At 58.3% G+C, this 14,654-nt stretch overlaps 1 protein-coding gene across 4 annotated transcripts in view; it reads right to left on the bottom strand.

The window, feature by feature from the left end:
• The window catches only part of LOC138843186 (transforming growth factor beta-1 proprotein-like), a 33,663-nt gene extending 21,477 nt beyond the window's left edge, over positions 1–12,186 (bottom strand). The window contains exons 1-7 of one of the 4 annotated variants that reach the window (XM_070062153.1): positions 12,003–12,183; positions 10,576–11,643; positions 8,432–8,592; positions 7,121–7,238; positions 4,406–4,483; positions 4,120–4,267; positions 2,559–2,786 (exon numbers count right to left, since the gene is read on the bottom strand). In XM_070062153.1, coding sequence (XP_069918254.1) covers positions 4,146–4,267; positions 4,406–4,483; positions 7,121–7,238; positions 8,432–8,592; positions 10,576–10,888 — 792 coding nt within the window. In that variant the 5' untranslated portion in view covers positions 10,889–11,643; positions 12,003–12,183 and the 3' untranslated portion in view covers positions 2,559–2,786; positions 4,120–4,145. Of the gene's footprint in view, positions 1–2,558; positions 2,787–4,119; positions 4,268–4,405; positions 4,484–7,120; positions 7,239–8,431; positions 8,593–10,575 lie in introns of those variants that run through there. The other 3 variants (XM_070062152.1, XM_070062151.1, XM_070062150.1) reach the window with 3 other exon arrangements.
• Between the last annotated feature and the right edge of the window lie 2,468 nt (positions 12,187–14,654).

The raw sequence follows: 14,654 nt of genomic DNA, 5'->3' as shown, positions 1-14,654 counted from the left end.
TTCCTTTCTTCCCCGTGACTGACAAGTCGTACGTCGCACTTGCTATTGTCCAGCTGCATGACAGCAGGCACTCACGACAATGTCTGTTTATGTAAAAGGCAGAGTGACAGAGGGGGGCGAGACACACCTTCCGTCCTCTGGTTCACTCCCCCAAGTGCGGCAATGGCCAGACCTGAGGCAGGCTGAAGCCCCGGCGAGAGCCCCTTCTGTCTCCCAACTGCTTTCGCCGTGGGCCGCTGCCTCCCAGGATGCGCATTAGCAGGACGCTGAATCAGAACTTGAACCTCAGCCCACTGATACGGGAGCGGACATGCCACACATGCCTGAACCACCTGCCCAGTGCCCTCCCCTGGAGAATTCTTGCTCTGTGGTTGGTTGAGGCCACGGGTGCAGACCCCGTGAATGGGAGTGGGGGAGGGGTCGCACCATCCCTGCACATGGACCAGGGCCAGTGAGGCCACTCAGAGGCCGTCTTCACTTGGGTCCGGGCTGTGTCTTCTTTCACAGCGTCGCAGGACACTCATGCCTGTCACCGTGTTTTTCTGTTTTGCTCACATGTAGCCTTTTGTTTGTTTGTTTTGACCAGTGGGAAAGTCTGCATTTTCTTTTTAAGTTTTATTCATTCATTTGAAAATCAGAGTTAGAGATATCTTCCACCAGCTGGTTCACTCCCCCAGATGGCCACACCATTAATGGCAGGAGCTGGGCCCATCAGAAGGGAGGAGCCAGGAGCTTCATCCCAGTCTCCCACATGAGTGGAGGGGCCCAAGCACCTGGGCCATACTCTGCTGCCTCCCCAGGCACATCAGCAGGGAGCTGGATGGGAAATGGAGCAGCCAGGACATGAACTGGCACCCATATGGGATGCCGGCACTGCAGGCAGAGGCTTAACCTACTATACCACAGTGCTGGCCCCATAGTCACCCTGTCACCCAGGCGCTCTGGCCCCTTCAGCTCTGAATGCCTGTGCTGGCACATAAAGCAGCCGGTGGCTCTGGGCAGTGAGACCTGGCCCTGGGCGGAGCCTGGCACAGAAACCTCTGAGTGCTTAAGGGTAGGCTCTGTTCTTTTATTCTTTTGAGACTGATTGATTGGTGCAGGCACTGAGGCCCAGGAGGTTAAGCTGCTGACTTCGGTGTAGGCCTCCGAAATGGGTGCTGGGTGGAGTCCTGGCTGCTCCACTTCAGATCCAGCTGCCTCCTTGTGAGCCTGGGAGGGCAGCAGAGAACTGTCCCTGGGAGCCCTGGATGAAGCTCCTGGCTCCTGGCTTGGTCCTGGACCAGTGCCAGCTGTTGCACCGTTTTGGGATCTCTCCCTCTCCTCTCTTTCAAATAAATAAATAAATACAAGCTTTTTTTAAAAAAAATTATTCATTTGTTTGAGAGGTACAGTTACAGAAAGAGAGAGAGAGAGGTCTTCCTTTGCCGTTGGTTCACTCCCCAAATGGCTGCATGGCCAGGCCTGGTCAGGCTGAAGCCAGGAGCCAGGAGCTTTTTCCAAGTCTCCTACATGGGTGCAGGGGCCCAAGAACTTGGGCCATCCTCTGCCGCTCTCTCTGGCCATTAGCAGGAAGCTGGATCAGAAGTATAGCAGCCAGGACTTGAAGTGGCACTCATATGGGATTTCAGCATCCCAGGTGGCTTAACCAGCTATGCCACAGTGCAGGGACCCATTTTTATGGTTTAATTTTTTTTTTTATTTTGAAAGTTAGATTTACACAGAGCAAGGAGAGGCAGAGAGAGGGAGAGGTCTTCCATCTGCTGGTTCACTCCTCACCTGCCTGCAACAAATGGAGCTGTGCGGATACAAGTCCAGGAGGCAGGAGCTTCTTCCAGGTCTCCCATGTGGGTGCAGGGCCCCAAGCACTTGGGCCATCTTTTACTGCTTTCCCAGGCCATAGCAGAGAGCTAGGTTGGAAGAGGAGCAGCTGGCTGTGGCCAGCGCCACAGCTAAATAGGCTAATCCTCTGCCTACGGCGCCGGCACATCGGGTTCTAGTCTCGGTCGGGGTGCCGGATTCTGACCCGGTTGCCCGTGTTCCAGTCCAGCTCTCTGCTGTGACCTGTGAAGGCAGTGGAGGATGGCCCAAGTCCTTGGGCCCTGCACTCACATGGAGACCAGCAGAGGCACTTGGCTCCTGACTTCAGATCAGCGCAGTGCACAGGCCAAAGTGCACCGGATCCAGCGGCCATTGGAGGGTAAACCAAGGATAATGGAAGACCTTTCTCTCTGTCTCTCTCTCTCACTGTCCACTCTGCCTGTCAAAAAAAAAAAAAAAGAAAAAAAAAAAGGAAGAGGAGCAGCTGGGAATAGAACCAATACCCATATGGGATGCCGGCGCTTCAGGCCAGGGCCTTAACCTGCTGCGCCACAGTGCCAGCCGCCCATCCATTTTTATATACTCAATGTTTATATAAAGTCTAAATACATACATAAACATTACTTATATGTATTATAATCTATAATATATATTACCCATTTATATAATATACAAATATATATTTGTATGTATATTTATATATGATTTATATAAGTATATACATATGTATAACTACCGTATAACAGATTATTTGCTTATTTATTTCTTTATTTTATTTGAAAGGCAGAGTTACAGAAATACAGGAAGACTGAGAAAGCTCATCCATCCGCTGGTTCATTGGCCAAAAGGAGGCAACCGCTGGAGCTGGGCCAGGCCTGAGCCAGGTGCTTCATCTAGGTCTCCACGTGGGTGCTGGGGCCCAGGCATTGAGCCCTCTTCTCTTGCTTTCCTAGGCCCATTAGCAGGAGCTGGATCAGAAGTGGAGCAGCCAGGAATCAGACTGGAGCCCATATGGGATGCCGCCGGTGCAGGCAGCAGGTTTACCTGCTATACCACAACGCCCACCCAGGGGTACTTACTTATGTATACTTATGATTGGGCAAAGTAATTTTTGATGGAAAATTATTTTCAAAAGTAGTGGAAAATACACATTGCAAAAAAAATTCCACAGAGATATCACAAAATCTTTTTGCACCAAAAAAATTACAGGTTTTTAATTCCAATTCCAAATTAACTTTCTGGATTCCCTGGTACGTGTGTGTGTGGAGGGGGTGCCCCCTGGATCGGGCTCCCAGGTCTGGATTCCGCAGCCTGCGTCCCCGTGGCCCAGAGCCCTGAGCAGGTCCAGGTCTGACTCCGGGCAGCGCCCTCGCCGCTGAGCTCCTGTTTTGCCTCCCAGAGTCCAGGGTGCTCAGGACCGCAGCCCCTCACTCCCTGGGGGTCCTAGCCCAGGTGTGAGATCTGGTGCTGGAAGAGCCCTGGGGAAGGGGTGACGTCCAGCCGGGGACGCCATGAAAGAAAGCCCGGACAGCACCACAGATTCTCCTGGGGGAGGGGTGGGCTGCGACTCCCCGCTCGGCCCTCACATTCTAAGTGAACTCCAGGGACCTGGGCCCCAGCTGACTGGGCTGTGAGGACCCGGCGCTCCAGCTCCAAGACGCCCTTCCCGCGTCCCAGCTCGCCAGGCGCCAGGCCTTCCAGGACCCCACGTTCCACCCTCCCATGCAGCCTCCCGCCACACGCAGCCAGCACACGAGGCCCAGCCTGCCGCCTGCCAGGCCCTGCACTCCCTGGCTGAGCCCGCACCCTGTCCTGGGCAGTCAGCATCCCCACTTCCTCCACACCCAGCCAGGGCTCCCATTTCAGCCCAGGTCCCAGCCCTGGGAGCCTAATGTCCCAACGCCAGGGGCCAGCACTGGGGGCTCCGATCTGCCCGGGGTGTGGGAACCCAAAACGCACAGTCTCCTCCCTCTAGGCTCCCAGCAGGCAGCCTCCTCGACTCCAGCGGCCTTGCTCCCAGTCACAGACGCTCACCCAGCATTCTAGAACTCCAGCCCCAGACACTCAGAAGCCCCCAGCAAGGCAGCCTTGCCACACCGCATTCCAGTTCCCGTGCCCACATCCTGACAGCCTCCGACTGCTGCACTGCACCAGGAAGGGGCCCGGGACCCACGTTCTAGGCCTCCCAGGTCCCAACCCAGCTGCCAGGTCCCGACCCTCAGGCTAAAGAGAAGCCCAGCCGAGTGTGGCTCAGCCAGGGGCACAGCCCGGAAGGCCACAGTCAGAGACCACCATGTTCACCTGAAGCAGTAGTTGGTGTCCAGGGCTCAGTGGTCCCAGGTGCCATATAGTTTCAGTGCCCTCTTTAGGGGGGTAGCCACAAGGAGCAGGAAGGGCCGGTTCATGCTATGAGCGGCGGCATGGTTACCTCGGCGGCCGGAACTGATCCCTGTTAGGGTGAAGGCTCTCTAGATCAGTGGTCCAGGGCTGATTTGTGGGGTTGGGGGTACACACACACACACACATGAGCACATGCAGGCACACACAGATCACAGCCGGGGATGGGCTGGGCCAGGTTGGGACTCACCGTTGATGTCCAGTTGGAGGACATCATCTGTGCTGTCACAGGAGCAGTGGGTGCTGAGGCGGAAGCCCTCTGTTTCCTCTGTGGGAGTGGGGAGAGGGAAGGCAGTCTGAGTGGGAGGCCCAGCCAGACCCTGGAGGAAGTGGAAGGAAAGAGCAAACTCCAGGGGCTCCTCCTGCCTGGACAGCCCTCCCCTCCCCCCGCCCCCACCATGGGGCTCAGCTCTTTGCTTTGCCAGCAGCGTCCCCTTCAGGTCTCAGCTCACATCACCTCCTCAGTGAGCCCTGCAGGATGCACACCCTCCCAGACCATGACATCACCTTGTTCTCCATAGCATGTGACCTCTGGTGTTTGGCTATTTATTTCCTCACTGTTCTCAGTAGAAGCAGGGTGCACCCAGAGAGAGAATCTCAGTTTTTTTTGTTTTCAGCTGGGCCTGACTCACAACCTTTTAAAAAAAAGATCTCAGAGCTGGCGTAGTTGTACAACAGTTTAAGCCACCAACTGAGACGCTGGCATTCCATAGCAGCAGTTAGAGTTCTGGCAGATTGACTTAGTAACCAAAAACCAACCAACCAAACAAAAAAACTATTTATTCAACTGAAACACAGTTAGAAGAAAAAAAAGTTGCGGGCCAGTGCTGTTGCATAGTGGGTGAAACCGCCGCAAGCAGTGCTGGCATCCCATATGGGCGCCGGTTCGAGTCCCAGATTCTGCACTTCAATCCCGCTCTCAGCTATGGCCTGGGAAAGCAGGAGAAGATGGCCCAAGTCCTTGGGCCCCTGCATCCACGTGGGAAACCCGGAAGAAGCTCCTGGCTCCTCACTTCAGATCAGTGCAGCTCCAGCCGTTGCCGCCAATTGGGGAGGGAACCAGCGGATTTAAGATGGAAGTGTCTCTCTCTCTCTCTCTCTTTCTCTGTGTGTGTGTGTGTGTGTGTGTAACACAGACTTTCAAATAAATAAATAAATGTTAAAAAAAAAAAAAAGTTGGAGAGAGAGCGCTTCCATCTGCTGGTTCACTACCAAAATGGCGGCAATCGACAGGATTAGGCCCGGCCAAATCCAGGAGCTTCATAGTGCTCTGCCATGTGGGTGCAGTTCTGCTCCTTTCCCTGGCAAATATTTGGGAGCTGGATCAGAAGTGGAGCAACCGGAAATTGAACAGGCACCCATGTGGGATGCTGACGTCCCAGTGGGCAGCTTTGAAGCTGGACCATAAGATAGTCCACTGGCTGCACGACCTCAGAGAGCTCCCTGGGAAAACAGCAGAAATGGCCCAAGTGCTCTGGGCCCTGGCACCACCGTGGAGACCCTGATAGTTCCAGACTCCTGGCTTCATCCTGGCACGTCCCAGCCAGTGAACAGGTCAATGGAAGATCTCTATTTCTCTCTAAATCTGCCTTTCAATAAATAAAGAAATCCTTTTTTAAATAAATAAATCTTTAAGCACAGAAACAAACATCTGGAGGAAACACTGAGGGATGGACCAGCAGAGGCCAATCAGCTCACAGGTACTGGGTGCCCTGACCTAACCCCTCCCTGTGTGCTGTCCCTGTAATCCCCCCACTGTCCATCTGACAGGCCTAGCAGCTGACATACAGAAAGGACAAGACCTGCCCTCGGTCACACAGGGGGCCGAGGCTGGGAGACAAAGCTCAGCCTGGGGCTTTCCCGAGGGCACATGTGGGATAAAGGCGACTGGAATGAGTGAGTGATGGTTTCTAAGCTCCTCCTGCCTGCGGGCCCTGGGCTGTGTGCTTGCACAGACAGCGACCCAGACACGGGAGATCCTGTCAGGCACCCTCTCTGGCCCAGGGCGCCCTCACTGCACCTGGCCTAACGAATTCTCCTGTGAGTCTCCACACAATTGCCCTCCTCCAGGAAGCCCTCCTGGCCCCCAGATGAGTTTGGGTGCCTGCTCTGGGCCCACACAGCAATGGGGGCTTCCCCACCCTCATCCCAACCCCTCTGCCTTTGCCTCCCCATTCACAGCCTTGGTCCTTCCAGGTCACTGCTGCCCTCCGGGGCTTTGGCAGGAACTGCTAAGTGCAGAGGGAAGTGGACCCAGGAGGGCAGGACCCAGGGCTGTCCTGCTCCCACTGTGTCCCCCACGCCTCCCACACAGGGCGGGGCCCAGGACAGGAGCCTGAGGGGAGTCCTGGGATGCGTGCATGACTAGGAGGGACCCCTGGGCACTGTGGACTCAGCGAGGGAGAGGAATGGCCCAGTCCTTTCCTGGGCAGATGCACTGTGCCCCGCTCTGCCTGCTCTCAGGGCCTTTGCACGGCTGCTCCCTGCCCAGAACACGCGGCCCCTCACTGCTTCCTTCCAGATTTTACTCAGCCCTCCAACATCAGCTCAGAAACGTCCTCCTCCAGGAAGCCCTCCCCGAACCTAGGCTGGGCCAGGCACTCCCTTTGGGCTCCTCAACCCAGCATGGCCACTCTGGGTCATCACTGCACAGCTAACCACCCCCACCCACCCACCCACCCAGATGATGATGAGCTCTGTGCAGGCCAGGACTGGGCTGTCCTGGTCAGGCTTGTTGTCCCCTGCATCACCTGTCACAGGGCAGGGCAGAAGGCAGGTGATCAGGACATGGATGATCCAAGAACAGATCCCTCACTCATCTCCCAGCTCTGAGTGCCTCTGACACCAACAGGGGGTGGGGGCAGACCCAGGAGAAGCAGCGGTGGGGTAGACCTGCGATCCTTACCTCCACGGCTCAGCCACGTCCGCACAACTCTGGTGACAACAATGGAAAACCACTCATCTGTGTCACTGGGTGCCAGATTCCGGCTCTTGATGTATTGCCAGGAATCACTGCTGTCTTTCTGGAGGACAAAGCACGGGGAGAGAGAAGGCCAGAGATGCTACCAACCCTCACCACACAGACCACGCTCCCAACTCCAGCTGAATTCCAGGCACCACTCAGCGGCCCCCAGACTCACTCCCCCACAGCACCCGAGAGGCTCCTTGGGGCTGCTCAGCTACCCCACTCTCTGAGGAACTGCTCTTCCCTCTGGAGGCCGAGAATGATGAAAGTCAAGGCACTTCCCCACCTGCAGGGGCCCCAAGGCCAAGCCTGTGGTGCCAGCACCTGGGCTGTGCTGAGCGTTCAGTCGGCAGATGTGACAGGCTGGTTCTGAGCTGAAGGCTTAGTCAGGTGTCATTCTGTGCTCCAGTGTTTGATAAAGCCCAGGAAGGCCAGCTATGGGCCTGAGCAGTCCCAGGAGACTCATGTCTACAAATCCAGGAGTCTGGGGCCGGTAGGGACACAGTGTGCTGTGCCACAGCCTGCGGGGCTGGCATCCCATAGGAGCATCATTGGAGTCCAGGCTGCTCCACTTCCAATCCTACTTCCTGCCAGCGCACCACAGAGGGCAGCACAGGCTGATCTGAGTTGGGCCCCTCCTTCACGCGGGAGATCCGAGTGGAGTTACAGGCTCCAGGTTTCAGCCTGACTCAGCCCTGACCTTTGGGTCCAGACCTGGGAGGTGGAGGGTGATGGCTCAAGTAGTTGGGTCCCTGTCACCCACATGGGAGACCTGGGCGGGTTCTCAGCTCCCTCCCAGCTGGGTGTGTATATACACACACGCACACTCACACACACCTGTGTCCCTGTCTCTCAAAGAAATCAATAAGAAATGAAAAGGACTCTCGGGCTGGAGGTGTGGTGGGCAGGTTAAGCCACGGCCTGTGATGCCAGCATCCCACTGAGCAGTGGATGAAGCCCTGGTTGCTCCACTTCTCATTCACCTCCCTGCTAATGACCAACACTGGACAGAACACATCTGGAGCCTCATCCTGTCCAGAGATTCCAACTTTCTACAGTCCTGACTTCTTCAGGACCCAACTCCTAAGACACCAGCCTTCCAAGCATTTGAAAACCCTGGCAGAGTGCGAAGTTCCCCAGAGCCCCAGGAGTCCCCGGTCTGTGCTCCTCCCCCTCCCGGGGCCATCTATGAGGACCTGCAGCCAGCAGCCTTCCACCCCCACCTGGCCACAGCTCAGGCTCCCTCCTCACCTGGTACAGCTCCACGTGCTGCTCCTGCTGTAACTTGAGCACTTGCATGCGCAGCTCCACCCGGGACAGCAACACCGGCTCGGGCACTGCTTGCCGGAGCTCTGACATGTTGAAGAGCATATAGACGCTGTGCCCGCAATCTTTGTATTTTTTGTAGATTTCTAGTTGGGAGGAGCAGACAGAGGAGTCAGAGCTTTGGCAGGGGTAAAAGAAGCAGAGGCACCCCCAGGTTGGAGTTGGACTCTGACACTTTTCAGCTGAGTGACCTTGAGGCCCAGGGTCCCTTTGGGTGGGCTCCCTGCCCTGCACCATGGGTCCTGACCACTCTGTCTACCTGAGGCCTCCATCTGCCCCCCCAGGGAGTGGCCGTGTGGCTCCCTTGTCCCAGGCCCCCAGCTCAGATGGGGATTGCACTGCAAGAGGAAGGGTCATGGGGAGAGCCTGGGGTCAGGAAGAGCCCCTGCTGCCTCTGTGCTGTGTGACCTGGGGCACTCACTCCCCCCTGACCCTGAGGCTCTGTCCCTCTGAACCTCAACAGCAGCGTCCACCTCTGTGCCTTCCACTCAGGGGCTCCTGACTGCGGCCCTGGGGAACCCTGGAGGGGAGGAGTCCTCCCGCTGAGCCAGATCCTCATCTGTAAGAGAAACAACTGCAGGACCAGGTGGGAGACAGAGACCACGCAGAGGAAGCCCTGACAGAGCGGGTGCACAGCCAATCAGGATTGGGGAGGGCGGGCACATGGGCTACACCGGCCACCCAGTCACCAGCCTGCTGAAGAGCACTGTTCCCAGAGGCTGTGCCCAGAGCTTTGCGAGGGTGAAGACATCTGCCCCTCACAACAAGCTCTGAGGAAGGCACCTGATTACATCACCTGGCAGAGGGAGACACTGAGGCTCCAGGAGATCCGGCTGCGAGGGGAGAGAAACAGGAAGCGGGGGAGGGAGGCCGGCAGGAAATGGGGCGGGGGCTCTCGGGTGAGCAGGGAGACCAGCGCGGTGCCAGGAGATGGCACGATGGACCCGCGCAGAGACACGCGTGTTTGGGGGAGAAGTGGACACAGCTGCAGAGGAGGCGCACAGTGACACAACCGTCTACACCACAGGCGAACGTGAAGGCGGGGCTCCGCGGGAGCCACTGCCACTCTGGGGTCCACACTGCCGGCCTTCAGCCCTGCGGGGTCCTCCTGCCTCTTCGGGATGTTCGTGTTCCTCCTGCTGCGCGTGGCACCCAGGGGGGGACCTCACCCCTACCTGCACACTTTTCTCACCTGGGACTCGCACAGGAGCCCCCGCCCAGACCTCTCCCCAATGCTCCACACCAGGTCCGGCCCCTCCCGTCCCGCGGTGAGTAGGGTCTTTCCAATCAGCGCCCTGGCACCACTGCCCCCCCTGCCCCATCCCAACACACCTTTCCCACGCCCCTCCCCTCTCCGGAAGCCCCTTCCCCGACCCAGGAGTCCTGGTTCCTGGGATTCCCTGCTCTGTGCCTTCACTCCGGCTGCAAGCACGCGCGACCCTCTGCATGCACCCTGGGCACGCGCTCCAGGTCTCTGCTTCTCTCCTGCCAGCCTCCTCATCCCACCGCCGGCCTCGCGTCCCATGCCCGCACCCATCACGCAGACCTCCGCCTCTTTGCCACGACCGCTGCAGTCCTGCCTGTCCCGTGCGCCCTGGAAGCGGATCCACGCTCCTGGCACTTTGCGGCGGTTCGCCTCACCTTTTGCTCCTTCTGTCTTTCCGTTTCGTGACCCCCAAACTCTGCCCAGCTTTCTCACTGGCTCCCTTTCCCACAGACTAGGGGCTCAGCCTCTCCCCACAGAGCACCCCTCTCTGCAGCTCCCACCCCGCGACCCCCGCATTCCACGTGCCCTGCGGAGGGAACGGCTTCTACCCCATTGCCTGTGTCCCCCGGGACCTCCCTCGACCCCGCGGGTCCCGTGCAGCTGGCGCACTGTTCCAGGACCAGTCCCTGAGGGTCGGGGAGCTCAGCGCCCCCGTCTTTAGGACACGCCCTCCCCCACGTTTCCTGTGACCCAGGGGTCCCCTTCCTCCCGCTGTGTCCTCTGCAGGTAATTTCCTCCCCGACCCCAGCCCTCCGGCGCCCCCTGGCGGCTCCTTCCCGGGTCCCTGTCCCTCGGAGCTCACCGTGGTTGCTGTCCAGCATTGGCACGCGGGTGACCTCCTTGCGGAAGTAGCGGGGCAACAGCTCAAGGCCCTCCTCGTTCTGTTCGCGGGTGCTGTGGTCCACGTCGTCAGGCTCCGGAATGGTTGGTTCCTCCTCCGGGCTGGGGGTCTTCAGCTTGGACAGGAGCAGGGCACGGAAGGCCTCCAGGTGCTGCCTTTGCTGCAGCTCCAGGTCGGTGGCGTTGCGGTCGGGCATTTCCGCGGCCGGGCGGCCGGGCCCCAACACTGAGAGCCACAGCAGCGGCAGCAGCAGTCGCATCCCGGAGGGCGCCATGGGGGAGGCGACGCACTCCGTACAGGGCTAGGGTGGGATAGGGAGGCTGAGGGTCTCAGGGGAAAGCCGCGGCCCTCAGGAAGGCAGAAGCAGGGCTGTCTCGGTATGCGACGGAAGAGTGGGCGGTCTTGAATAGGGGGCCGCAGCAGGGCTGGGAGACCCGTTCCCCAGAGGAGGGAAGGTGCTAGGCTGCGCGGGGTCCGGAGCCGGGAGGCAGGGTCTGTGGCTCGGACGGCTGGTCAGCACCGGGGTCGCTGTGCAGGAGGCAGGCGGGGATGGAGCAAGCCGCAGAGGCCGTGAGGAGGGTGGCGTCCTCTCAGACCAGCGCAGCGCCAAGCCCTCCCAGGTATGCTGGAAAAGTCTCAGAAACCCTTGCTTTTTATCCCTCCTCCAGCTCCTCCTCCCGTTCCGCCCCCAGTGCTGGCATCACTTGGCTGCTCCTGGAGCTGCATCCTCTGATCACGCCCAGGCCCAACAGCCTGAGGCTCCTACCCCAGGGCTGTCCGCAGGTGCCCTCCCACTCTGTACCAGCCAGAGCCTCGCTGTCCAAGGGATCCCCCTGGGACTCCCGCATCCCACAGCAGTGTGCCATTGCGGTGCATCTGCTCTGCTTCGGATCCAGCTTCCTGATAACGAACGGCAGGTGTTTCAAGCACTTGAGCTTGAAACCATTCACAGGGAAGACCAGGATGGAGTCCGTCTCCTGGCTTCAGCCTGGCCCGGGCCCCTTTCATGCGACCATTTGAGTAGTGAACCTGCGGATGAAAGATCTCTCTCTCTCTGCCTTTTAAATAAATAAATAAATCCTTAAAATATAAACCAAAAGTGATCCAGGTTAAGGGGCAGAAGTAGGTCGCCAACCTAGTTTGGTCAACCCCCTGAGTCCGCAGACTCAGTGTCCCCAGAAGATGGGGAACAGGTGATAACAACTCTCTTCCTGATCCAGGTAACACCCGCAGACAGTCCCGCCCCAGGGGCCGATAGCTCCACCCACAGGGATGGAAACCCCGCCTCCCGTCGATCGGCGCCCGCCCAGCTCCAGCGCGCATGCGTCTTGAGTCCAGGGCCTCCTCGGCCCCGCCCCTACCCGGAGCGCTTGCGTCTCTCTACCTACAGCGCTTAACGGCTAGTGGGAGCGAATGCGGCAGCCGGATGCTGGTTCTGGGCCGACTCCGTCCTCTTCGCGGGCGCCAGCGACGCCGGCCTGGCGCCTCCCGTGGGACCTCCCTGACAGCGCGACCCCTCTGACCCCTCCGCAGCCGCCCTCGCCTCGGGCTCCCTGGCCGTTGCTGGGACAACAGCAGGCTCCTCCCCTGGCCTTGCCCCCGCCCTGCACGCGGCCGATTGGTGCTCGCTGTCCTCGGGGGCGGGGCGATGCCGTGATGGACATCTCTCCGTAGCGTCTCCCAAGCCCCGGCCCAGGGATCCGCCGTTGAGAGCATGGTCGGGCAGTTGCAATCTGTTTGTGCCGCAGAGCCTCTCGAGAAAATGTGCCAAACTAAGCTTCGCGGCCCGCCTCCTCCCCCCAAAGAACACCTGTCTCCCGTCCTGAACCCCACATGCGAGACTTGAGCCTGAGCACGGGGGAATTCCCTCGGGTCATTCTGTGCATCCCCCGGCCTCGGCATCGGAACAACCTCTCCTCAGACACTCAGAGGCTGGGGCGGGGCTTCCCTTCCCTCTGCGGAGTTCCCCAGGCTGCTCAAGGCCCAGCGGTCCGGGCCCTCCCAGCGACTGCACGTTCGCCGCCAGTGCTGTGAGCGAGCGGCGTCCCCGGGCCCAGCGGTCCGGGCTGTGGGGCGGGTGCACGCGGGCGCCTGAGGTCCTGAGCGCCTCTCCCCGCCTCCGCGTCCAGGGCAGCCTGGTCCTCAGGACCGGGAGTCCCGCCCAGCCGCGCCTCCCCTACCGCGGGGGCTGCACACGTGGAGGACCAGGGAGGCAGCAAGGTGCACAGGACAGCATGCACACATCCCAGAGAGAAGGTTCCTGACAGACAGCTGGGAACGCCACGGTCGTGCGTGCCTGCTCCGTGCAGCCCTGGTAACGAGGACTGCAGGGCGTCAGTCCTGGTCCTCGCGGACACCCCAGGGTGGGGTACACAGGGCTTCTGCTTCATGAAGACTTGAGGCCAGCGTCATTTGCATCTATTCCTGTTTCTCCCCGATCAAGGTGAATGACAGCGTCCAGCTTGTGGGATTGTTCCAGACTGAAGGAGTCACCGTCTATGGATGTCTTCAATAGGCCCGCAGGGGCCGGCTTGGTGGCGCCTGCACCTCAGAGCGCCCGCCAAGTCCCAGATTCCTGGGGTGCGCCTGAGCAGGCAGCAGGCAGTGGACTCAGGAGCCTGGAGGGCGGAATGGAGCACGTGCTCCTGGCTTTGAATTGCTGCCCTCGTTTGGGGAGATGACCAGCAGATGGCAGATGTCCATTCTCTTTGCTTGCTCAGTGTGGCACTCAGCCTTTTAAATAAATCTTTGAGAAAAAAGATGTATTTATTTATTTGAAAGTCAGAGTTACAGAGAAGCAGAAGCAGAGAGAGAGAGAAGTCTTCCATCTGCTGGTTCATTCCCTACATGGCCGCAACGTCCATAGCTGAGCCCATGCATCAGGGGCCAGTGCTGTGGCGTGGTAGGCTAAGCCACGGCCTGCAGCACCGGCATCCCATATAGGCGCCGGTTTGTGTCCTGGCTGTTCCTCTTCCCATCTAGCTCTCTGCTATGGCCTAGGAAAGCAGTAGAAGATGGCCCAAGTGCTTGGGCCCCTGCCCCTATGTGGGAGACTCTGAAGAAGTTCCTGGCTTGCTTTAGATCCACCAGGATCCAGGCATTGCAGCCACTTGGGGAGTGAACCAGCAGATGGAAGACCTACCTCTCTGTCTCTACCTCTCTCTGTAACTCTTTCAAATAAATAAAAATAAACTTTTCCAAAAAAATCAAACAAAATACAACCATAGAGTGTGGGGACCCCTGGTTTCAGGAGCTGAAGCCTAAGGCCTCCCCTTGATCTTGCACTTTCCGGGCTGCAGGGCTGTGATGTGACTCCCGAGGCAGAGTCCTCGAAGGCACTGAAACCCCTCCCTGCTCCCTCTGGGGGTACCTCACTCTAAGGGGGTCAGTGTGAGGACAGAGAAGCAGCCAACAGAGGGGCAAAAGCAGGGCAGAGCTGAGGTCTGTGGCCAGCACCAGCACCATGTGAGCCTTCATGCAGGGGGCAGGCAGGTCTCCCAGCCCTAAGCAAGCGAACACCCTCACTGCTAACTCAGGAGAGAACTGGGACACAGCCCCACAGCTCAGCTGTTGTCAGATTCCAGACTTACAGAAATGTGTCAAAAGATCAGTGTTTGTTGTGGCTTTACGATATGTATTAAATAATTTATGTATTTAAAGGCAGGGTACCTGAGGGATGGAGGGACAGAGAGACAGAGAAATCTCATTCACTGGTTCACTCCCCAATGCCTGAGTACTGAGGCCGCATTCATGTCTCCCACTTAAGTGTCAGGTTCCCAACTATGGGATGCCAATATCCCAACTAGCATCTATTTTATTTTTATTTGCGAGGTAGAGTTACAGGCAGTGAGAGGGAGAGACAGAGAAAGGTCTTCCATTTGCTAGTTCACTCCCCAAATGGCTGCAATGGCCAGAGGCTGTGGCTGCTTCTCCCAAATCCCTGGCCCTACTGCTGCAGGTCGAGGGCCTCCCCTCCCCCCAGTCTCCTAGACTTTCTCCACTTAATCTCACAGCCCAACAATGACAATAACAATAACAGT

Source organism: Oryctolagus cuniculus, chromosome 18 (genome assembly GCF_964237555.1).
Source record: "Oryctolagus cuniculus chromosome 18, mOryCun1.1, whole genome shotgun sequence".
NCBI lineage: Eukaryota > Metazoa > Chordata > Mammalia > Lagomorpha > Leporidae > Oryctolagus > Oryctolagus cuniculus.
This window is presented reverse-complemented; position numbering and strand designations above follow the sequence as displayed.